The sequence below is a fragment of the Ochotona princeps genome, chromosome 17 (assembly GCF_030435755.1).
Source record: "Ochotona princeps isolate mOchPri1 chromosome 17, mOchPri1.hap1, whole genome shotgun sequence".
Lineage (NCBI taxonomy): Eukaryota > Metazoa > Chordata > Mammalia > Lagomorpha > Ochotonidae > Ochotona > Ochotona princeps.
Window position 1 is genome coordinate 10,152,181 of NC_080848.1, and position 25,558 is coordinate 10,177,738.

Here is a 25,558-nt window from a genome sequence, read left to right on the forward strand (position 1 = left end):
GTCCAGGCAGGGAAACGCCCTCCTCTGAATGTTGCCCAAGTCCACTGAAAACAATGCTGAGACTGAAAATTCTTATTTTTGTACAAGTTCAATAATGGCATTTTGGAAGAATCAAAAAGACTTCAGAAACAAGGGTAATTTTTTTTGCCCCAGATTTTGATGAATTTTGATATATTTTTGATATTGTGTTTCTTCTTTAATGATGTTCCTCAGACAAAACAGCTGGCAAAATATCTGAATTGCCATGTATAATGTCGCATTTTAATGTAAACATCAAATAATGTACCAAAATGTTTTACTGGAGGAAGAAAAAAAAAAATAAAACAAACCTTAAGGTGGCACAATTTTTGATACCACTGGAGGAGGGGGAAAGCTGGGTTACAAACATTTACACATGCATAGTGAGAGGAAAAGAAAAGGATTTTACTAAATTCACGCATTTTTAAAATAGTTATCAAGTCTACTAAGCACCAACAATCCTAAAAATTTTTCAGCTTCATGATTTGTTTAAAAAAAAAAACACTATCAAATTAACATTTAAAAACAAGCTTGAAGTATAGCTTGTCCAAAAAATAACCAACTATGCCACTGTTTTTTTTTCTTTTGCTTGTGTGTGTTTCAAAAAAAAAAAAAACCAGTGGCATATGAAATACACTGCGAAGAATGCCTTTACCTCTATCCTACAGTGGATGGAGATTACAACAGCAAGTCAAACATGGTCTAAAACTATGAAGTTTTAGAATGCAGCATCCTGTCACCAAAAAAAAAAAAAAAAGCTGATAAAACTTAAAAGTATTTAGAAGATGCTGCCCCTTTATTTTAAAAAACTTTAAATGAATTTAAGCAAAAATAACATACATTTTGTACATCCACTGGCCATTTCTGGTACAGAAACCCAGCATGTGGTAATATTATTGAATAAATGTAAATGCTACTTACAATTTTTTTCTTTTTAAATACATTTTAGACAAAGTTTTTTTTCTTTTTTTTATAGTTGCACAGTTAACCTCTTAGCTGCTAGCTTGATGCAGACATATGTAACAATACACAAATTTAAAAATATTTTTTATTCTACATAAAAGCTGTCAAAATTGACTCACATCAAAAATGCAAAATAATGGAATATACTTTTAAAAAAATTAGTCGCAAGTCTAGCAGCAAAGCAATTAAGTGAGGGCATGTTGGATATTAAAACAAAGGGCACGGTGCACCTACAAGTGAAGTCCACTACCTTACCTCTACTGATACAAACAGAAATGAAAAGCCTTCCCAGGAGGAAACTGAGCGATTACTTAAAATACGAATAGAAGCCGTTGCTGCCAGGAGAGCTGCCCAGGCTCAGTTCCTGGAACAGGGACAGCGGGTCGCTGCCCTTCTTGGCCTGCTCCGGTGGCGGCCGCGGCTTGGGCGGGGCACGCAGGGCGCTGGCGTAGGACATGGCCGGCTTGCTGGACGCGGAGCTCTGTGTACCGCTGCTGCCGCCACTGCCCGCCGCAGCAGCCGCCTCGGCCACCTGCTTGTGAGGCAGCAGTGGCGGGAACTGGCCGAGGTGCTGCAGCATGCTGTAGTTGAAGGGGCTGGCCACCTCGAGGTTCTCGGGCTCAGCAGGCTCCTCAGGGGGCTTGGCAGGCTTGGGCGGAGCTGAAAGCAGGAACAGGGGACATGGGTTACAGGGCGGTCCGCATGTTGCTCCTGCCTGTCAAATCGCGGTCCCCTCATGTGAATCCCGGACTCCACAACACCACATGGGCACTATGTACCAGGGAGGGTGGAGCCTTCACCCATCTGACCAGACCGACCTCTCCCTCTCCCCACAACCATCGGATAGGGCACATCCGACCAGACTTTTCTTTCACACAAGTGCTCCAGACACCCGCCGCACTGGGCAAGTTAACACAAGGAAAGTCAGGGTCAAATGAGAAGGCTTACTAGAGAACAGCAAGCTAACTTGTATGACTGCACACGTTCATATTTATTATAGTAACTATTCATAGTTCATAAACACCTGCTTTCTTGAATAAAAATGATATATGCAGAGTCTGGATCAAAATTGCCTTTTACCATTAGTCTAATAGTAGCACTGAATTCTATTATTTCAAAACGCTACCCTTTTTTGTAATACATAGTGAATAAGTATGGAGTAAGGGGTTGGAGGGGAACAGCTCTAAACTACTTCACAGTGGGGGCCAGGATGTGTGCAGTGGGTGAAACTACTGCCTGTGATGCTGCTATCCTAAATGGGTGTAGGCTCAAGTTCCAGCTGCTCCACTTCTGATCCAGCTCCCTGTTAATGGTCTGGGAAAAGCAGAAGAAAATGGTTCAAGTGCTTTGGTTCCCTGCCACCCATGTGGGAAACCTGGATGAAGCACCTGGCTTTGACCTGTCCCATCCCTGGCGGTTGTAGCCATCTGGGGAGTGAACCATCAGGTGGAAGACCGCTCTCTTGCTTTCTCTGTCTCTCCATCTCTCTCTGTAATTCTGACTTAAATCTTAGATACAAAAACAAAAACCAAATGAAACCTACCTACACATTTCCTATAATCTGCCTTGACTTGGCAAAGTCTTTAAAAGTTTGGTTCCACCTTTCCTAACCCATTTTATTATCCATTAAGCCGGAGCTTGTTTTCAAATAAGTGCTTTGCTTTCAAATATTTTAAACATTTATATAACATTCTATTAGGATGATATACATTTCTCCCAGAAGAATATATATATATGTGTGTGTGCAGGAGACAGAGGCGGGGTGCAGAAGGGAAGGAGGGAGAAAGGAGACAAAATTAACTGAGACTTTTAGCTAGAGATTGTGGCATCAGGACACGGTGGCACTCGATGAGCCAGCAAAGGATGCAGGGGTGAGGTGGGCAAGGACATAGCAGGTACACACAGCAGTGCCCGGCCCTAAGAGCTGCCTCTTGGGGTTTTCCTGGGGCCAGGAAGGCCGTGCTGTGGCATTCACATGCATTCTATATGCCCACCAGGAAACCATCTGGCTTTTCCATGAAGCCAGTCAGCCAGACGGGACCTTATTTCCAAGGAAATTCTATCCACTTGAGCTAGTTTGGATTAGTTTCTATTTCCTGCAATCAGGTGTAGTTTTTTTTTTTTTTTTTAAAGATTTATTTTATTTTTATTACAAAGTCAGATATACTGAGAGGAGGAGAGACAGAGAGGAAGTGGAGCTGCCGGGATTAGAACCAGCAGCCATATGGGATCAAGGCGAGGACCTTAGCCACTAGGCCACGCCGCCGAGCCCAAGGTGTAGTTTTAAGACAATGACCAGAATAGAGGGAAATTAGATGTTTCTCTCTGATATCCAGACATTTAATAAAGTTGCTGTATCCTGGAATTCAAAGCAAGTTAAAAATGGAAACCATGAGAAATCACAATGGTTTGTATTTTCTAAAACACCCCGCTCATGCTTGATGGAAACTATTTCCAGTAGGACAAAACTTACAAAGCAGCTTCATGGTAGAGACGATTGTCTGTCAAATGCTAAAGTCCAGACGTTAGGTTGGAAAGATTTCAGTTTGGGGCTTACCATTTTGTTTATTCCACATACGTATTTTACAGTATAATTTTTAATACATAAAATTGCTCAAAATTATTTCAAACCACTTTACACCCTTCATGTCTCACCTCTCCCTCTAAATGTTATGCATCTCTTTTTAAATTTCAAACCAATGTAATGTACAAATGGCTTCCTAGAATCTCAGGAAATAAATCCCAGACTTCTGAAAGGAGAGCTTCCCATGGCGATGATTGCCTCCTCACTACTACCTCCTACACGGCTCTCCACAGTCCTGGAGATCAGGAAGTGGACTTGGGACATCGGTGAATTCAAATTCCTTTCTTATGGTTAACTGCTACTTTCAACTAAAAAAACACTTCAATTTGTCTTCTAGCAATGAAGAAATCATTTTCTATTTTCAGGACATATATCGTAAGTAATGTAACATTCAATCAGCTCAGGTCAGATTTTGAAGAATTTTGGAAATGGACTATTCTAAAATGTAGGTGGACACCAAAGGAAAAAAAAAAGAGAGATAGAGAAATGATATCATTTTTGAAATAAATTATAAGAAACAAAGCAAACAAAAGTAACAAATTACCATCATGGATCTGTAATTTACATGTTCTCTGGAAATTCAAATATCATCTCACCAGTGTATTCACATCAGATTTTAAAACTGACAGAGCCACTCCAGGCAAACTAGAGCAGCTTATACACAGTAGGTACTAATGAATGCTCAAGATGTGTGTTTCTTGCACTCTTACAAGGTCCTAAAAGGAAAATCTCCTAAACAGTTTCCGCCACACCAAATCCATTGTCCTAAAAAGGCACTGATATGGAGCCTAATCAACGATGGGCCAGTGAGAAAACCAGCGGGCTCACATTCTAAGGATAAACAACATTAACCTCAAAGGTAATGCTACAGGGACAGAGGTTCCCCGCACAGGGAAGGCAGGTTTGCCTGCCAAGGTCAGTGTCCCTAGCCTGCAGTGAGAAGGAGACATCAGGGAACTCGAACCACAGACTGAGCTGCTCCTTCACATCCACTGTGATCAGAAGGGGGAACGAGGAAACAAGAGCGTGTGCTCAGGTTCACAGCTAAGGAGGAGGGCTTTCCACGCCCCACCACACAGCACAAGTGCCAAGTGTCCTGTCCTGTGTTCTTTAGTCATCGAATTCTCAGTTTACCAGAACATAGCAAATCAACACAGGCTTTCAAAATCCCAAAATGGTACATGTTGCTGGTCTTTATCTTAGCCAAACTCCACTACACAGCAAGAATGCCAATATTTTATTGACAGCAAATCCTTAACAATTGCTGCTGATCTAACCAACCACCATCTTAACCCTGGAGAGAAACAACAAAAACAGTAAACTTACTTCTCCCAGGCAAAAGTGAGGACCTACTTGGAAATCCATCTGAAGTCCCGCTACTTCTTTCATTTACTCACAGGGTCTAAGTTATCAAAAGGATTTTTCCAAACTTGGGTGAACCTACTTTCAGACCATCAATAGGAAATCACAACAACCCTATAGTAATATCTAAGCTTGAGGCCTATTTCTCAGCCACAGGCACTAACTGTTGTTCAGGGACAACGATGGGAATGAAGGGCAGTGTAGGAGAATTCACAGCGAGGTAGCGGAGAAGCAGCTGAATGGCGATGTCCTGGCAGCCCACCTTCTCGGTCTTACCTATCAACTCTCTGGGCTGGGCTGTCCTGCTGGATCCATTGCACGGAATGTTCTGATAGGGGGCAGATGAGGTGGTATCTGCCCAGGACTCTGGGGAGGAGAAGCTGAAGGAAGCCTGGTTCCCGGGGTCCTGGAGCTCTTTGCACTGAGCCAGACTGTCTCGAGGAGTGCTTGCTTCTTCAGAACAAGGCTGGGCTGAGCTGGATGAGATTCTTCTTTGGTACAAGGGCCGACCGGGTCCTCTGGGCTCATACTACACAGGGAAAAAGGACAGTGACCAATCAGTGCACCTGATCCCATAGTCCTCCCTGCCCTTCTGCTTTCCGGCCCAGGAAAAACCTCACTCTGTTAAGTACGAATTCTTATAAATCTCCCGTGACTGTGAAACTCCCTCACCAGAGACCCACCACAAAAACCAACAAACAGCCTGAGTTCTGGCCATGCTGTCAGGAGGCCTGGATTCAACCCCAGTGCTGTCATTTACCACGTGGTCGCCAAACAGCCTATGTCTGACTTCCAAGTTCTGCCTAGCTAGGAAACACGGGAGTAGAACAGCTGTCTGCAGCTCTACGATTCTACTGCTGTTTTAGCTAACAGCAGATGAGCAGTAAGAACAAAGAATATATTTGCTCAAAATTAAATGCTACAGCCATCTTGAACAGGTTCTTAGCTTTCACATCTTGCTATGTTTTTATTGGTTTGTTTGTTTTTTCCCCCTTAGACCTGGTGGCAAGAGACGATAGCTCCCGATCAACTCTAAGAACTCTGGACTATCTGCTAGTGAATCTTCAACTGACACAGAATACTCTTTACTTCTTTTAAACACTCATTTGAGAGCACCTTGTTGTGGTAGAGTAGAACAATGGTCACCAGAGATGATGGTTAACAGGCACAGCAGTGCAGGTGGACAGCAGGAACAACTTCTACTTAATAGCACAGCAGGATAACTATGATGGTAATAACCAACTCTGTATTTTAGAGTAGCTAGCAAAGGGAATTCTGAATGCTCTCAAGATGAAGATTTGATAAATATTTGACATGATGATACTTGTTATATACATGCATTGAAAAATCACATTGTACCCCATAAATATATATTTTATTAAAAAAATAAGAGACATTTGACACAGCAATTAAGACAACAGCTGGGGATGCCCACATCCTGTGCTGGAGGGCCTGGGTTCAAGTCCCTGCTCTGCTTATAATTCGAGCTTCCTGATCACGTGTACCCTGGGGGAAAAGATGGCTTGAGTGGTTGGGTCCCTGCTACCCACATTTGTTTTTTATTTCCCCGAGACTTATTTGATTTATTTAGAAGAGTTTACAGAATGGGATAGACAGACACCTTCCATCCACCGGTTCATTTCCCCAAATGACAACAACAGCTGGATGTGGGTCAGTCCAAAGCCAGGAGCCAGAAGCTTCTTTGGGGTCATCCTTTGCTGCTTTTCCCAGGTGCATTAACAGGAAGCTGGGTTGGAAGTGGCCACTCCACTTCTAAACTAGTTCTCTGCTAATGCAGCTAGGAAGACAGCAGAAGATGACCCCTGTGCCTGGACCCCAGTTCTCCAGTTCAAGTACCCTGGTTTCAGCCTGGCCATTGTGGCCATGTAGGGAGTGAATAAATAGATGGAAGATCTCTCTTTTTCTCCATCTCTTCCCCTTCTCCACAACTCTGCCTTTTAAATAAACAAATCACACACACACACACACACACACACACAAGAGGCAATCATTGGAGGAAAAAAGTCTTCTCAATAAACTCCCTAAATTTGTAGATCCCCAAATCCATTTAACCCTCCCAACATTTGGCAGTTATTTCAAAGTTGATTATCTGTCTAACTGCCCTCTGATGTGCCTTGATTGGGAGCCTGTTTTAATGTGGGGTAAACATTGGACATCAGTACCCCTCTAGACCCAGGTTAGTTAGGTTAGACTGTTGTAGCCTCTGCCTTTTACCAGTAGTGTCACCTTGGGCAAGTCAACTCTTGGAAACTTTACCTAGAGTCGCCACCTCATGAGATATTCTTGAGAGAGTTAAATGAGCTCAGTATGCTTAACATTTACAGCAGTTCTGGGCACATAAGAAGGGGTTACAGTTATACCATCATCTGAATAGAACATCAAAAAGTTCACGTTTAGACTTAAATCTGCCATTTAGTTGATGGACAGCAATGATTCTGTGGATTGTTCCTTTTAAAATTAATGTTAACAACTGGAAATCAAAAAGTAGAGAAGTTGGATGAAAAGAAAGTGCAACAAACTGGTTCAGTAATGGCAGGTTTCTCCTGGAAGTGTAAGAAGACACAGACAAAGCATTGCCAGAAAGACTGAGTGCGGGAGGAGGTAACTGTTACGTGTAGGCATTGAAAGTTCATGGCCAAATCCGATGGAAATCCTAGGATAGTCAGACACCACAGAAGGGAGCAGGTCTGGACTGGCTGCCCTCCAGCAGAGCGATGAGGATTGTGCCCAAGCTGTGCCTGCATCCTCACAGCCAAGCTACTGATGGGGAAGGCAACAGGTGGCACTCCATCCAGACGGTTCCTTTCCTAAGTGTTTGTATTATTCTAAGACTCAACTCACCTTAAAGGCATCCCCTCTGCCTCCCACACTAATCAAGTCATTCTGAATTCAATTCTGGTTTTCTGTCATACTAACCATCCTGATTAACTTAGTGGCAACTAAAAATCCCATCAGCCTAATTGAAACTTTCTTCACCAAGGCCATTAAATTCAGGTAGATAGTAGGACTGGGGTGGGGGAGGTTCTGCATAGTCCCCTGAATCACTTGGTCTGGCCCTGGACTGAAAAATACAATGAATCTATAGTGAGCTGATTTTTTGGTTGATAATTTTTTATGACCTGCAAAGCTGTAAAATGGCCTCTGACCGAAAAAAAAAAAAAAGAAAAAAAAAAAGAAAAAATCTCCACCCTAGGGGTAGAAGAACCAGCGTTTCTGCACTGTGTGCTAAGTAAGCCCCAAATGACACACCCAGCAAGGATTGGTACAAAGTAGCTCTTCTCTTTTCTCTTCTCTCTCTCTCTCTCTCACACACACACCCCACAGTTTATTTACTTGAAAAGCAGAGAGACAGAGAGAGCCTTTCTAGCTCCTACCCCCTCATGGCCACAGGAGCCAGGGCTGGGACAAGCCAAAGCCATGAGCCAGCAACTCCATCCTAATACTCCAGGTAGGTTGCAGGTGTCTGTTGTTTTCCCAGGCACATTAGCTGGAAACTACTGGTTAAGAAACTGAGCAGTAGGACATGGTATGCTGACATCCCAAGTGACAGTCTAAACCACAGCACTGCACTGCACTCCCAGCACTTAAGGGAAATGCAATGTTTCTTTTCATTGCCATCCTCTGAGTGCTTAGCCCAGTCCCAATTTGCAAGGGACCACAATGTACAGTATGTTTGTGAACACTGCACTATGAAACTCATGTCAGAGGTGGCTTCAGAAAGATCATGCTAGAATGTTCTAGTCTCCCAGAGAGACACAATACTAATGCATATGCATATCACACATTTACTTCAGCGGCTCATTTTCATTAAACTAACATAACATAAACCAGCAATATAAACAAACATTTTTGATTTTGCAACAGACATATGAACTGCAAGTGTTAAAAGAGGAAAACCAAAATTCAGAAAGAAAAAGGTCGATGAAGAGAAAATAAGATTCAGTTGAGCTTTACAGAAAGTGTATTGTTTCTATCTTCCAAATAAAAATTTAAAAAAGCATTCAAGTTGGCATGTATGGTAGAATCTGAGGAGGTACAGTGGGATATATCTATAATAGCTCCTTAGCAATACTGGTAGAGATGAATGAGCAGGCAAAATATGAAATGCAATTTCAAAGTGCATTATGAATGGTTGGACCTTTATGGCAAAAAAAGGAACCAAAACTTTAAAATTTTAAATTAGATAAATTATAAGTATATATGTGTGTGCACAGACACGCACATATATACACAGTCTACTGGTATATCTATTGCATGTAACACAGAAGGTAAATGCATAAAAATGATTTGGTACTTTGGAATCTGGTCCCAAAGGTAATTTTTGAGCACAACCAGAGAAATCTTGATGGCAAATAAATAAAATGATTTATGTGTTAAATAAATTATAGTTTAGCCATCTGGCGGTTCTTGGCATACAGATTCTACACATTCTGTGAGATTTATAGCACAGTATTCCATTTCTCTTTATCTTAAAAGGCATTAGCTTGTCTACTTCTCTGTTCAATGGCACATGGCTAATACAAAGAAATGTGATTTTTGTGTGTGCATCTTATATCTTGTAACCTGGTTAAATGGGATCTCCTAAAAATTGCCTGTTTCATTTTTTGAGAGGCAGAGAACAGAGCCAGAGGAAAGGAGAGGTTCCATCCACTCCCATTAACGACTGTTCTCAGGAACCGGAAGCACAGATTACTGCATGGGTGGCGGAATCACCTGAGTGACAGGTGGCCGACTGGATTGGGACACTGAACCCAGACACTCCAAGGTGGGAGGTGGGCATCTTACCTGCTAGGCTACGAGTCTGCTCCAAGGATAGGATCGTTGTTGCTGATGACCTCAGGGAAGATTTCTCAGGCTTTTTTTCCCCCCTCCTTAATTGACAATTCTTCTCTTCCATCCACTGTGCCTTTTACTGCTTTGCCTCACTGTACTAACATTTCCACTGTGAGTGCAGGGAGCGGGCAGCTTGCTCTGTTCCTAATCCTAGGGCAAAGTAAGCATGATAGCAGCTGCAGGATTCTTACCAAGTTTCTGTCTGTTTCTAGCTTGCCAAAAGGTTTTTTATGAGTTTATAGAAAAGTCTGTCAAAAGTCTGTGGATTTTCAGTTTTGTTCGTTCTTTCTAAAAATATTTATTTATTTTTGTTTGAAAGGGAGATTTAGAGAGAGAGTGAGCAAGCTTCCATCCACTGGTGTATTCCCCAAATGGTGGCAATGGTCACAGCCAGGCAGGTGCAAAGTCAGCAGCCAGGAGCTTCACACAAGTCTCCCACAGGGTGCAGGTCCCAAGGACTTGGGCCATCTTGCATTGCCTTGTTGGGCATAATTAGCAGAGCTGGATTGAAAGTGGAGCAACCAGGACTTGAACCAGCCCATTTTAAGCATCACACAGACCAAGACACTTAAAATCTGTAAACCGTATTTTCCCATACACTCCAACAGGAAGCAACAGGAAGATGACAGAATCAACGCAACAGCACATTGGAGAGGCACGTGTCAGGCTCACTGTTTGACCTTTTGAGCTACTACCTGGCTCCTGTGTGTTCTCCCTGAATGTAAAAACGGTCAAATGTCTACTGAAAAAACGAAAGAGTTCACAGTGAAGGCTTATCCTTTCTTCATAACTTTCTATAGTCTCTGAAAAATCATAATCACCAAATTAAATTTTCCAGCTTCTGAATAAAAGGTAACGCCAGAGGATTTTTACTCTTCTAGAATGCTGCAAAGCTAAGCACACTGCTTAATTTAACTATTCATTTGAGTAGTTCAACACTTTGCAAATACAACTGGCTAGATTTAAAAACTCCAGAGCTCTAAAATGAACCATCTCCCTTTTCTGCCTACTTACCAACCCTGCCACAAGAGAGAAGTTTATAACACTGAAGTTTATAACTATGTTCTTGTTTGCAAGAACATAGTCCTGCTTTCTCCCAATACCAAGTTCTGTTTCCCAATTTCCAGGAGCATGTCTTACTCATGGTCTGAAAATGGAGAAATCTAAAGTAATAAGGGAATGGAATTCAGGAGTTTCAGCTCCACTTTCATTAATATCTGCATGAATCCTTTTAACATCCTTGTGCTTTTTTTTCTAAAGAGGAGTTAAATGATCTTCAACGCCCTGACTAGTCACAAAACTGTAGAATGTAAAATGCGCATTACGTGTCAATGAGAATTGTTTTAATTTTTTATTATTAAAATGTCCAGACATAATCTACCATCAACTTTAACAATCATCAAAAACTTGACATATTTGCTAAAATTCTCCAAGTGAAGGATGATAAATCCATGCTTACTTACGTACTTAAAATTCAGAAAATTATAGACACTGCCAACTGAAAAATCTCAGATCTCCAAACTCGTTCTCTAAGGGAAATTTCTATGAAAGATAAGGGCCTTCACATGGAAGTTTAAAACAAAAACAAAAAACAAAAAGCCAAAAATCTCTGGCTTGCAAAAATAAAACCTTGCTAAGAGTGACCCCTCACATTTGCATCAACACTTGAGTTTTGCAGGGCCAGGGCAGGGTTTCGATACAGACCACACGCTTCCTCCCCTTTTGTTCTTTCTTCTTCACCTTTGTTTGGCTTCCTGCACCTAGTTCTCTGCTTTCCATGAAGTGCTGTGTTTTCATATCCCCAGCCAAACACAGGCTGAAATTTAATCCTCCAGGAAATCTTCAGAGGGTGGAAACCTCACAAACACCCAGCACCTGAAGCGGGGCACCCTGGTTAGGCTCCTAGGGAGGAAGGCGGCCTAGAGGCTGTGGCCCTAGTCCAATGGGGCTGTGCTGGGATTTCAAGGCCGGGGGGGGGGGGGGGGGTGACGGGCGGCCAGAGCCAGCAGGCTGTGCTCTCTCCAGACCAGCAGGTGGGGGTGGGGGGGCGGCCAGAGCCAATAGGCTGTGCTCTCTCCAGACCAGCAGGTGGGACCTCGCCAGATGTGGCCATTCAACCTCTGGCTTCTCAGTTTCAGAACTGTGAGCAGAGTGAACTGTTCTAGCGCAACGAACAAGGCTGCAGCATCATCACAGCCACACAGAACGGATTACAAGATGATGCGATTACTCCTGCTACGGCCGTCTCCTACTTACCCACGTGTTCCTTCAGTCTTAATGGAAATCCTTTCAGTGACTGCCACTCAGATCTGATTTGAGTCATCAGGCCTTAAATAATGTCATTATTGCTTAAAGACTCATACCCTGTCAAGAGTCTTCTGGGTTCAATGTCAACTCCATACATGTTCCTATGTTTATAAATATTTTTCACAATGAACTGTGAAGATATTGTTATTAAATAGACAATCACTACTTTTAAATTCTACTACTAGTATTCTTAAATAAACATTTAAAAGCTATTTACTATATGAAACCTAAAAAAAAAAGAAAAACTTAAATTACAAAACTCATGTATAAATTTTCACAGTTAAAGACAGTTGTCAGTTTAAGTAAAAGAGCCTCCTGTGTTTACCACTGTCATAACAAACAGCTCTCATGTAGCAGCTTAGTCAGCTCCTTTAAAAACAGAGAACTGCAACTTCATTAATTAGGACTCTATTTATAATTACAATATCAAAGCTAATCACTAAGGAAGAGTTAAATTAAATGCTCCAGTGGAAATTCAAAGTCTCATTAATTGCAGTGCCAGAAACTTTAATTAAGATGGAATTTATTAATTTGTTGATCACTGCCTGCCACATTCTATAGATGGTGATTAGATACCACACAGGGACCATCTCTCCAAGAAGACACTTCCGAGAAGGCTGGTTACACAGCACAAGCTGTACACTGTCAGCACCAACCTCTAAGGGGAGAAGAGGGACAACCTACCACCCTGCCACTTCTGTCCAAGCCTTCGCTCCATGAAAGGGAAGACAGACAACATTACTGACACCAAATACCAACTAACATGAAAACTAGAATTTCCGTAAGGAGGCATAAAGATGAACAGGTAATTCAGATTAGTGTCCAAAAACCAACTCAGAAAACAAGTAACCCAAAGTAGAGGTATATAAGTAATCCCTACTGCAGGACAGGTTAAAATGTTGACTTAACAGAAAGCTGATCAGAATGACTGACTTACAAGCATTCCATTTTTATTAGATCATTAGAATAAAACCACAACACAAAAACGTGTAGCCTCATGAGCCTATTCTGAGACTTTTCCAGTGATGCTTTTAAAAAGAATTTGCCAGATTACTCCTTTGTCATCTCTGTGCAATATGGTTATCAGATCCACACATAATGGTCTCTCCAACAAGATCCTCAAGCACAGCCTTTCGACACATCTTCAGTGCAACACACCCGAAAGGTTTGCTTTGTACCTGTAGCAGCACACAGCTGATCCTCTTTTGAATAATTTTCAACCTCTGCATTTCCCTTGCTGATCATGTGAAAATCTGAAAACTCTCTCAGTGCCAGCATTATACTGCAAGTGGAAAATCCTATACCTGCCTCATATGACAGGTGAGAGTCAGATGCAAGGGTGGGTGGTCCCACAGGTAAGACTGCAGTACCTGAGTTTTAACATTTGTCTCTGGGTTCCTGACTACAGACATCCTCAGGGCCAGAAGTAATGACTTATATAATAACTGGGCTCCTCTCACCTGAGTAGGAGACCTGGATTGAGTTTCCAGCTTCCAGAAACTCAATTCAAGCCCAGCCATTGTGGGCATTTGTGAAGTGAATGCACAGATGGGAGCTCTTTCCCTGTATATCTTAAATAAAACATACATATGGAAACAAGAAGGCAGAATAGGTTAAGGACACATTTAAACAAAGAATCATTATCCAAGGTGAAGCAGAGAGGCCGCAATTCCGGATAATCAGAGAGGACAGGCCAACAGCAGAAGGACACTTGGAGACCCAAGAACATGGGAGAGCAATGGACACAGTGGAGTGGTATTGTAGTGACCAGATACCCCAGCAGCAGTCGGTGATCGGAGTTCAATCCGCGGCCAGGTGGGAAGGGGAGCTCACTGGGAACTCAGGCGAATCAACCCAGGCATAGAATTGTCTGTCCTGCCAACTTGCTTGATTGGACTACGAGCAGAGGCAGACTGGCAGAGCCCAAGCAGGCGGGTACAGAAACAGGGTGGATTTCACAGCTCAGACCCCAACAGTGCCACACTGGGCACCATTTTGTGTACTGAGGAAAAGGCTGTGGGGGCTGCAGGGCTGCATGCTCTGAGCCAGCAGCAAGCTCATTTCTAGCTCCAAACATTGCATTGGTCCCATGGGGAAAACAGTAACAACTTGGGATCTCCAGTTCCACCCAAGATAGGTCTGGGTACCCCCAGACCTAATGGCCAGCAGCTCCCAGCAAGACCAACAGTGCTTCCAAAGCCAGAAACCAGGAGCTCTTCTGGCTCTCCCACATGGGTGCAGGGTCCCAAAGCTTTGGGCCGTCCTCGACTGCTTTCTCAGGCCACAAGCAGAGAGCTGGATGGGAAGCAGGGCCGCCGGGATTAGAACTGGCGCCCATATGGGATCCCGGGGCATTCAAGGCGAGGACTTTAGCTGCTAGGCCACGCCGCCGGGCCCCTGTATTTCATTTTTAAAGATTTGCAAATGTGGGCCCGGCCCGATAGCTCAGTGGCTAAAGTCCTCGCCTTGCACGCGCCAGGATCCCATATGGGCGCCGGTTCTAATCCCGGCGGCTCCACTTCCCATCCAGCTCCCTGCTTGTGGCCTGGGAAAGCAGTTGAGGACGGCCCAATGCATTGGGACACTGCACCCGCGTGGGGGACCTGGAAGAGGTTTCAGGTTCCTGGCTTCGGATCGGCGCGCACAGGCCGTTGCAGCTCACTTGGGGAGTGAATCATCGGACGGAAGATCTTCCTCTCTGTCTCTCCTCCTCTCTGTATATATGACTGTAACGAAATAAATAAATCTTTAAAAAAAAAATGAAATACAAAACATTTCTGGTCCCAAGTTCTTTGGCTAAGGGATATTCAACCTGTATTTCATGTGTCAGAAGGAAACCAAAATTACTGTAAGAAGAGAAACCTAGTGAAACATAATATTAAAAACCATCTCTATTCAAGCTGACGACTAAGGTAACATCTAGATGTTTTCATCCCACATGAGATTAATCTACCATGGCTTCTGGTGATAAAAGAAATGACAGCAGGAAGGAAAATCAGACATTCTTCTGTACTGTCAAGGTTAAAGAAATTATTGTAAAAGGTCAGAAAGAAATAGCAAGCATATAAACCATTCATTCTGTGAGATGATTCATGCCAAACTATCTCAAACATACAAAAAAGTTATCCTAGTATAACAGAAATGTTAACATCTGCAATGTGTTAAAAATAGTATTTTCCTTGTCAAAGACTTTTCTGTGTTGTTAGTTACCATTTGTGAATCTCATGCATCAAAATAAAGGTGATGAAATATGTTTTTTTGCAAAAGTAAAAAAAAAAACCCACTGACGATTGAAGGCACTTCTTTACACACTCACGGCTAAACAGCAGAACGTTAGGAAAACTAAGAAGAGCACCAGGGAACAGAGAACGGCCATCACACGATGCTCGGGAATCTGTGAACCAGCACAGATGGTCTGCGCATGCTCAGACAAGGCCTGAGAAGACCAACACGAGTGGCAGGGACTCCAACACTTGAGCCATCTTCCTCCATCTCCCAGGTGTGTGTTAGCAGGAAGCTACACCTCCATCCCAAGCACTCCGATATGGAGTGCAGACATGCCAACCACACCCTAATGCTCACCTGGCACTATGGGACAGAACAGCACAATGTGGCAGCTCTACCAGTCACACGGCCCCTCCCCAAGGCTCACTGGTTCTACTCCTACTATAGTTGCTATTTATAGCTTTTCTGAACTAATTTTGTTAAGGCTATATTTGTCACCTGTGACCTCTGGAGTTTTTATTCTGATAGTTTAATGGTCAACACATGTCTGAAACCAAAACCCTTGCTCCATTTGGGGAGGGGGCACATCTTCAACACTAGCTTATATTTCTGCCCTATCTTTCACTTCTTTCTTTGACAGAATGTCAAGACCAGCTAGACGTGAGAACACAGGGCCTTTCCACAGACTTCAATAGTCAACTTTCAACAGTGGATATAATTCCTACACAAAAGATCAAAAGGAAACAAAACTCTTAACACTACAAGCCAAGCCGACTCCCTCGACTCCATGCGATTAAAGGAAACAGTGTAAGTGTGCCTAAACGTGCTCCACAAAACAAGCTCCCATCAGCATCTAAAGAGTGAAAGAAACATGCCAAGTGTGTTCTCCAGCCACAACGCAGTGAACAAGAACTCGGTAAATTTGAGATTGTGATTCAATATATTCACCTTTCTCTAATTATGCAGAACACAAAGGATCTTCAAAAAGTTCACAGAAAAATAAAATTAAAATTTAAGTTTATTTTAGTGTAAAAAATCTTGACAATTGAAATGTGTTTTTTCATAATGCACACTTTCTATGAAGTTGCAGAAGATCTCTGGTGTATACCCCTGAACAATGCTGTGGCCAGGGCAGTTAGGAAGGAAGAGGAAATCGAAGGCATTCAGATTAAAAAGGAAAAAGAAAACTATCTCTAGGTACAAATGGTATTCTCTTCCATATAACACACCCAAAGGTGGCCACAGAAAACCTCTTACAAAAAAAAGAGGGAGAAGGGCATAGCGCAATAGCATAGTGGCTAAAATCCTCGCCTTGCACACACCAGGATCCTATATGGGCGCCGGTTCTAATCCCGGCTGCTCCACTTCCCATCCAGCTCCCTGCTTGTGGCCTGGGAAAAGCAGTCGAGGATGGTTCAAAGCCTTGGGATCCTATACCCACGTGGGAGACCCAGAAGAAGCTCCAGGCTCCTGGCTTGGGATCACCTCAGTTCTGGCCCTTGTGGCCACTCGGGGAGTGAATCAATGGACGAATATCTTTTTCTTTCTGTCTCTCCTCTTTTCTGTATATCTGCCTTGCCAATTAAAAAAAAAATCTTTCAAAAAAAGAAAATGGTTCAGCAAGACTGTAGATAAAAACACAATGTACAACTTGTAATTCTAAACACTAGAAATAAGTGACTCAAAAATGAAGTTAGGAAAACAATTCCACTTATGACAGTATAAAAAGAAAAAACATATTGCAGAATAAATGTAACAGAGGAAGTACAAAATTTGACTTGGAAAAAAAAATCACATAATACTGTTGAAAGCAATTTAAAAATATCTAAGTAAATGGAAAAGACGTCCCATGTTAAAGTCTTAGAAAGTCTGAAGTCTATCGCTAAGGCAGCAATAGACATGTCAGACATATTTTTTTAAAGTACATTTTTTTTCATTCTCAGCTAACGTGGTGGGTATCTGGCACCGCAGCTGAATGACCACAGGGGACATCAGAGTGTCTGGTCCACTTCCTGCCAGTGTGCTCCCTGGGAGGCACAGGTGCTTGAGTCCCTGCTGAGCTCCTGGCTTCCATCCTGCCCAGCCCCAGATGGTGTAGGTATCTGAGGAGTGAACCAAGAGATGCGAAATCTGTGTGTGCACGTCAGTCTCTCTGCCTGTCAAAAAATGAAAATTGAGAAGAAAAATCTCATTGCAGTTTTGCTTTGCAAAAACTGATAATCTGGTCCTAATACACTTGTGGAAATTCAAGGGATCCAGAATAGCCAAAACAATCTTGGAAAAGAACAACATGGAATGATTCACACTTTAACAAAACACAATAGTCACACTTTCAATTCCAAAACCTAGTACAGAGCGATGGCCTGAATATGCAAATCAGTGTGGCACAGACATCCAGAGATATTCAGCATGACTTCCCACTATTCCATTGGAAAAGAAGAGTCTTTTTCAACAAAGAAAGAGGATAATCACATGTAAATGAATGAATCTGACACCTGCCTCACTTAATAAATAAAAGCCAACTGGATCAAAAAACTAAGTGTAATTGCTAAAACTAAACTCTAAGAAAGAAATCATACAAAAGCAAATCTCTGTTGCCTCAGACTGAGCAGCAATTTCTTAGCTATAAGCAGCCAAGAGGAAAATAACAGGTAAGTTGTATCTGATCCAACTGTTGAGCTTTTGTGTACTGATGAACACTATCAAGAAGGTGAAAAGGCACTGCAGACCAAGAGAAATAATTTTAAAACACAGATGAGATTAAGAGACTAGCGTCTGGAATGTACATGAAAAAGGTCATATGACTCAATAACCAAAAGAATACCACTTTTTGAAATTGTCAAAGAATTAGAACACGCATTTTTCAAGGAAGATAAACAATGGTCAATAAGCACATAGAGGCTCGCTTACCCTTAGGGAAATGTCAATCAAAACCACAATGATACCCATTGCACACCCACTAGAATGGCTTTATTAAAAAAATGCAAGTATGTGGAAAAACTGGCATCTTCATACACTACCACTGGGAATATACAGAGAACTGTGGAAAACAGAATGGCAGTAACTCAGAAAGTAAGCAGAGTTACCACGCATCAAGAGTCCAAATTCTAGTTACACTCTCAAGTGAAAACACATCTTCACATAAAACTTGATCAACAAATGATCATAGCAGAATTATACATATTATCCAAAACACAGAAACCATTCAAATGTCCATCAAATGATGAAGAGATACACAAACTGTGGCATACAATAGAATATTATTCAACCATCAAAAAAGAAAGCAGTGCCGGCAGTGGGGATGCAGTGCACAAGCCAGCAGCAAGAGGCCATGTGACACAAAGTGTATTAGTGGCTGCTAGCGACTGGGAGAGGAAGACTGGGAATAACTGCTCAATGGTTATGGGGTTTCTTTTAGGGATTATGAAGGGTTCTGCAATTAGATGGCAGTAATGAGTAAACAATATTCTGCTAAGCTGTTAAGACACTTCTTTGTAACTTGAAACAATGTCAGGTGTAAATCCAATCTTTGTAAGGCACTGTTCCAAAATTCTAGATCTTCACAATGTATACATACAGATATCAATTCATCTTCATAATACTTCCTCAAAACTTCCTTTAGAAGCCTAAGATAGCAATTGAGTCATTTTAATGACGGTTATTATGCAGAACAAGCCAATCACCGATACTGAAACAAAATGAACAAATTATCTCTGAAATCCCACCAATAAGGCCATGGTATTCTCCCTATGGAACTTTACTATTTAGCCAAGATCTGTAGCAGTGAACTTGTAAAAGATGTGAGTCAATTAGCTCAAATGAACTTTAAAATTAATCAGGAAGTACCAAAATGAAGCTCACATCAAAAAACATTTTTTCTTCACATAGCCAAACTAGAAATGTTTATCTTGTTTTACCACAACCAGTTTATGCTTCCTCACCTTTAATCACTGTAAGCCTAACGGGAACAGCTCAACAACATTTTTATAGTTCACATTAAGTGCTGCCTATCTGGATGTGTTACAATCTGGAATTACCAAAGTTTTCATTATCAGTGAAAGTCCATAAAGATGCTTTGGAAATATCTTTAATATTTAGAGTTCAAAATCCCATTTACTTTAGAATGCTGAATCAAGCAGTCACTTTTCATGAGACATCTACAAATGCAGTAGGGATTTACTCTATCAACTCTATCAACCACCTCTGCCCAACAGAACACCAGGATGAGTGACAAGAGAAAGCACAGCACTAGGAACTGGCCCCAATAGCTTTGAAAATCTAATTAACAATCCTGTAAATAACTCATTTAACTCCAAAGGAAAAAAAACAATCACTTAGACACTTGATACTTATGAAAGCTGGGGCTAGGAGGATGCCAAATAGGGCCAGGCTGCAGTACCTACTGGCACATGCAAAGGCCAGGACTGAGAGTAGATCATGCCAAGCAGGGCTGCTGCACCTGCTGGTACACGTGGGATCCAGAGCTAGGAGCAGGGGAGCTTGGGGATCTCTCCTACTGGAACGCAGCTCCTGCTGGGGAACATGAGAGCCAGAGTGGGGGCAGGCCAGGCCAGGCCAGGCCAGGATGGGCGGCAGCACTTATGTGCATCATCAGCATTTGTGTGGGCCAGATCTGGGAACAGGCTGAGCTGGCCCAGGCCACAGCACCCACTGGCACACACATGAGCCACAACAGGGTTTGGGGATACCTGGCTGGGTTAGGCTGCAACATGCAACATTCAAAGCATGTCCAAGACCCACGGCTGGGAATGGGCCTTGTAGGTGAACTGTGGGGACTCTTCTGCTAAGCTGCAGCAAGCACTGTTGAGTGTGAGAGCCGGGGCTGTGGGTGGACCAAGCTGGGCAAGGCTGCAGTACCCATAGGCATGCATGTGGGCTGGGTCTGAGGGTAGGCTAGATTGCACTGGGCTCCAGCACCTGCTGGCGCTTGTGAGAGCCAGAATGGGTGTGGGACAAGCCAGGCTAGGCTGTGGCACCTGCTGGATCACATGAGAGCTGGGCGTGGAGGTAGGCTTGGCAGGCTAGGCTGTAGCACCCATTGATAACAACCAGAATAAGTGTGGACCAGTTGAGCTAGACCACAGTATCCACAGCATCCACCAGTGATGCCAGGACTGGGGCCATTCATACCAGTCTGGATAGCAGCACACACTAGCACACATGAGATTCATTGCTGGGAGCAGGCCTGGTAGGGGAACTTGGGGAAGACCCCTGCTAGGCCATAGCTCCCGCTGTTGAGTCCAAGAGCCAGGGCTGAGGACAGGTAAGACCAGGTTGGGCTATAGCACCCATTGGTATACATGTGGGCCAGGTATGGGGATGGGTTGGTCTGGCCCGGTTCACAGCACACACTGGGATGAACAAGAACCAGGACAGGGTGCAGGTCTGGCCTGGCTGGACCATAACACCCACCAGTTCACATGAGAGCTGATGATGGGAGTGGGCCAGGCTGGGCTAGGCTGCTGCACTTGCTGGCAAGAGCTTGGATGGCAGTAGGCTGGGCTGAGCCAGGCCTCAGTACGTGCTGTTGAACGCTGAGACTGTGGGCAAGCCATCTCAGACTGGCCCACAGTACCCACTAGTACAAACAAGACCTGTGGCTGGAAATAAGGCTAGTAAAGGAACCTCTAGGACTTCCCTGCTAGGCTTCTGCTCTCACATGAAAGTCAGAAAGGGTGTGAGCCAGCCAGGCTAAGTTGCAGCACCAGCTGGCAAGTGCCAAGACTGGGTACAAGTCATGTCAAGCTGGACTGCAGTATTCCCGGCAGGTGCAAAATCCAGGCCTGGGAGCATGCTTGGCAGGGGAACTGTGAACACTCCCCTACTAGGCTGTAATTATCGTTGGTGAGCACAAGAACCAGGGCTGAGGTTGGGCCAGACTGGACAAGGCAGTACTTGTAGGAATGCATGAGGGTCAGGTGCAGGGGCAGGGCAGGCAGGCTGAGCTAAGCCACAGCACCCATCCGTGTGCATGAGAGCCTGAAGGGATGTGGGCTGGGCTGGGTTAGGCCATAGCAGAGGCTGGCACACAGAAAAACTGGGGCTGTAGCAGGCCTGGGAGGAGTTATTTGGCATTGCCTGACTAGGCCGTGGCACCCACTAGTACGCAGGATGACTGGATCTGTCGTGGGTTAGCGGGCCTGGGTTCCAGCCCCCACTGGTTCACAGGAGGTATGGGGCTGGGGAGGAACTGGCCAGGCAGTTGCATCCACCGGTATGTACACTAGCTGGTACAGGCGACAGATCAAACCCGATCCTGAGCTAGCTGGCACAAAAGAGTCAAGTCTGAGGTCACCCCAAGTGAGGTTTCTTGGGGGATTTCTCAACTAGACAGATGGATTCAGACCCCAGCCACAGGGAAAATCACAATATATGTGGTCCAACCTTGGAGTGTATGTATCAGTACTGGGCCTCTCAGTTGCTGATACCTGTGCAGTAGACAACATGCCCGGATGCACATGGGGGACATGATGGCCAGCTCATCTAGGCCAGCAGAGAACATGGAGTTCCTCGTCAGAGGATGGAAAGCAGAACAGGTTGGACAGTTGTCCTAGCCAAGCTCTGTTGCATGTTCCTGGGTCCACGGATGCACTAAGGCGGACTTTGCCAACTAATAGGCCTTGGAAAGAATTTTTTCAACCCTCGTGCAACAAAGCTGGTAATATCTGAGAACTATCAAAACCAGTAAGTAACACCCTCAGACCACTCTTCATCATATCAGGGTCTCTGAGGCACCATCAAAGGACTGTCCCTCATCCCCGGGTGCTCATGTCGTTTGACAGCAAGGAGCGTCCCCCCACCCTCCCGTGGGGACACAGGAAAAATAATTTGTTCCATCCACCTTCCTCCATACCTCAACCCTCCCCACTCTAATCAAAGGCCTATATGCGTGTGTATCCCTCTCAAATTTTGTAAACAATATTAGAAAGAAAATTAAATTTTTTTTTTAAAAAAAGACATTACCTCTTCTAAGCTAGGGAGCGAAGAAGAAGATACTGTTCGAGATGACAGTGGGTGAAAAGGCTCTTGACCAATAGCATGTTGATGATTCTGGATTTGTACAAAAGGGTTCTGTGGTGGCCGGTGAGGCAATGGAGGTAGGCCATAGGGAAAGCTCGGCCCTATCAAGTGATTCTGCTGTAAGTTAGCAAAAGTCCATGCTCCCTCAGGTGCCAGATACTTCAGGGGGGGAGGGGCCAGGTGTTCCGAAGGCAGGGAGAAAGGCGAGCTGAATATTTGGGGTGGGAGGCGTTGTGGAAATGCTGGGCTGTTGGCTACTTCAATGTCTCTGCTGCTGTCATTAAAGTTAGAAAAGTGGCTACTGTGATCTGTGCTGGATGGGGGAGAAGGGGCTGCTGGTGGGCTTCTAGTCTGAACTTGTCTGTATTGCAAAAGTCTTGACTGAGGTGGCGGCATTTCAGCTAGTTCCCGGGTTTCACTCGGATCACGATGGGACAGCTCTCTGAGTAAGTCTTGAAACCTTCATGGAGACAAGGAAAAACAAGGACAAAGGAAAGGCCGCGTCACATTAAGGAGAACTTAGTCGACTACATGTGTGCTTGCTACAGCCTGAGTCATAACACTTCCTCAGAACCAGCACTGATCAATGTCAAATGCAGCATTAATAGAAGCTGAACTGAAGACACCAAATATGCCCCATTATCTGTGTTCTTTCATTTCCTTTCACATTGAACATCCACCCTTATCTCCCCTTGTCTTTAATAACTGGGAGTTCATAAAAAGCTATTATAATGAGGGACCTTATTCAGAGAGACTGGGTAATACTTCATAGCCTTCAGGTGACCATGAACATTTAAAACAGCCCCGCGTGCCCACAGTGAAGAAGTGGAAGCCTCTGCTACTGAGTTGGCTATTTAACTCTTAAGCCCTAACTTGTCTTTTCTCTGTTTGTGCTGGTATTACCAAAGACTATTTCTCAAAACCATCCAGAGTGATGAGGTGTTTCTCTCATAGAAGCAGAGGACTGAGTTAATGTACAATCCTCAAGAGATCCTCCATGAGCACATTCTATACAAGAACCGCTCTCCACCTTCAGTAGTGATCATGGGAACTCTGCAGCATGTGCCCAGAGCGCCAGCACCTAACTTCTTTGAGCCAATATTCCAGCCTGAAGCTAAAAGGACTACCATCAAGGAAGACAGTGGCAGAGGGGCACACAGGTTAGTGAGCTGGGTTACCTGCTGTACGTCGTTTCGGCTTCATCTTCTGCACTGCTGGCGAGCTTCCAGTCTGTCCTCACTGGTGGCTGATGCAATCCGATGGGCGGCTGAGGGAGATGCTGGAGGTGAGGATGCTGATGGTGTGGGTATGGAAGACCGCCCTGACTAAGAAAGGCCTGATGCTCACTCCACTGCTGTATCCGAGCTTGCTGCTGCCTCAGTGTCTCCAGAGCTACATTCCCATGTACGCGATCTGCAAAAGCATTTGTGAAAAGTCTAAGGCTTCATGCACTTGGGGTTTCAAGTTAATTTTTAAATTTTTAAAACTTATTTATTTGAGAAACAGAGAGAGAAAAAGCTTCCATCCATGACTTATTTCGCAAGAGTCCACAGCAGCCAAGGCTGGGCTGGGGCCAGAGCCTAGAGGCAGGAACTGAACCTAGGACTCCCACATGAGCCAAACTCACAGCTTTGCAAGAAGGGCAGTGGCAGGAAGTGGGAGGCAAGCAGAGCCGGGAATGGAACCCAAGCACTCCAGTGAGGCAAACGGCATCATAACCACAAGCTAACATCTGTTCCTCTAATCAATTTTCTGAAAAGTTTTTATAAACAGGTTTTTTCCACAATGTATCAGCTACACTTTGGTTCTGGTGGACAGCATCTGTTTTCTAAATTTTCTATCGACTGGGGATGTGAAAATGATGATAATGACGCCGCCACTGACGACAATTCTTTCTTACTTTGATAATGATGTATCCTAGTATCAATTCTAATATCACAATGTTTGGAACTATATTTTGGTTATTACCTTAAATGATTTTGGCTGGCATTATGAAGCAATCCTTACCCAAATGAATATTGTACAGCACATGCCATTTTCTCACATCCAGCAGTATCAGGAGAACTCACCCAAGGCCTCCCCTAAAGGCAGTCCCGGTGCGTTCTCATCAATGAAGTTATTCAGGTGCGGAGGAAGGATGGGGCCCGGCTGGGCGATGGCTCTCAGGGGACTGTGGCCTTCCTGCAGCATGGGAGGGGGCTGCTGCTCAGGAAGCACGGCCTCAGCAGGAGGAGTCTGGGGTCTGTGAGCAACTGCCCCGCTAAAGTAAGCAGGGCTGGGTCCTGCCTGGTACGCAGGAGAAAGCTGAGGAGGAGGCTGCTGGCTCTGTTGATCCAACGGACTCTGCGGCTGGACCAGCTGATTTGGCTGTGGTGGCACCTGATTCGGTGGCTCAGGCAAACTACCCTGCTGCTGATTTAACAGGGTGTGCTGCTGTGGAATTGGAAATGGTGGTCTTGGGAGCTGGGGGAGGGGGTGAAAGCTGCGATTAGGGATTGCATACTGCGCATGGGGAGTCGGGAGAGGGAGATTTATATGTCTGGGGTTAAGATTATCTTTGCGAGGAAATTTGGCATTTGGATAAACAACACCAGGGCGTGATTCCGGACTTCTGTTCTGTGGATTTGATTCCAGATCAACCTAGAAAAGAGTACGAAGAAGGTTTCTTTAAACAGAAGACCCAAGGCCAGTGGCTCTCTGCCTTCTGTCAGCCCTAACACAGCTAAAAGATGTGATACATTCTTAGTAGCAACAACAGGATGGTTGGGTGCACAATCACTTTCTGACAATCACATAAAGAAGTATCTGCTAAATGAAAAAAGATAACACAGAAGAACCAATATATTAAATCTGAGTCATAAGAAAGACACCATCATTGTAGTAACATATCCACTTTAATTTCTTTAAGTATATTATTTTTAATTTCACACTTTCTTCCTTGGAAAGATAGCCATTTATTTCCTTCTGCTATGAATCATTAAAATGTGTTCCTTTCTGCTGACATTTTGTTTTTAAACATCGATTTCTTCAAGGTGATCTATATTAATAAAAGAAATCTGTCTCCATTTAAACAACTTTGAAATGAGCAAACAAGTACTACATCACCTTTGACAATCAGTTGTTAAGGTTTGACATTATGTAGCATCGACATTCCTCCCCTTAAATATCACTGCAGACTCACCAAGCATACTGTGCCTGTGCCTG

The 25,558-nt window shown here is 43.9% G+C and overlaps 1 protein-coding gene across 5 annotated transcripts in view; it reads right to left on the reverse strand.

The window, feature by feature from the left end:
• Window positions 1-239: 239 nt before the first annotated feature.
• Window positions 240-25,558, reverse strand: part of HELZ (helicase with zinc finger) — a 142,245-nt gene continuing 116,926 nt past the window's right edge. For all 5 annotated transcript variants that reach the window (XM_058676247.1, XM_058676249.1, XM_058676246.1 and 2 more), the window contains 5 exons: window positions 24,424-24,994; window positions 23,533-23,767; window positions 22,298-22,814; window positions 5,204-5,456; window positions 240-1,641 (listed from right to left, as the gene is read on the reverse strand). In XM_058676247.1, coding sequence (XP_058532230.1) covers window positions 1,289-1,641; window positions 5,204-5,456; window positions 22,298-22,814; window positions 23,533-23,767; window positions 24,424-24,994 — 1,929 coding nt within the window. In that variant the 3' untranslated portion in view covers window positions 240-1,288. The remainder of the gene's footprint in view (window positions 1,642-5,203; window positions 5,457-22,297; window positions 22,815-23,532; window positions 23,768-24,423; window positions 24,995-25,558) is intronic.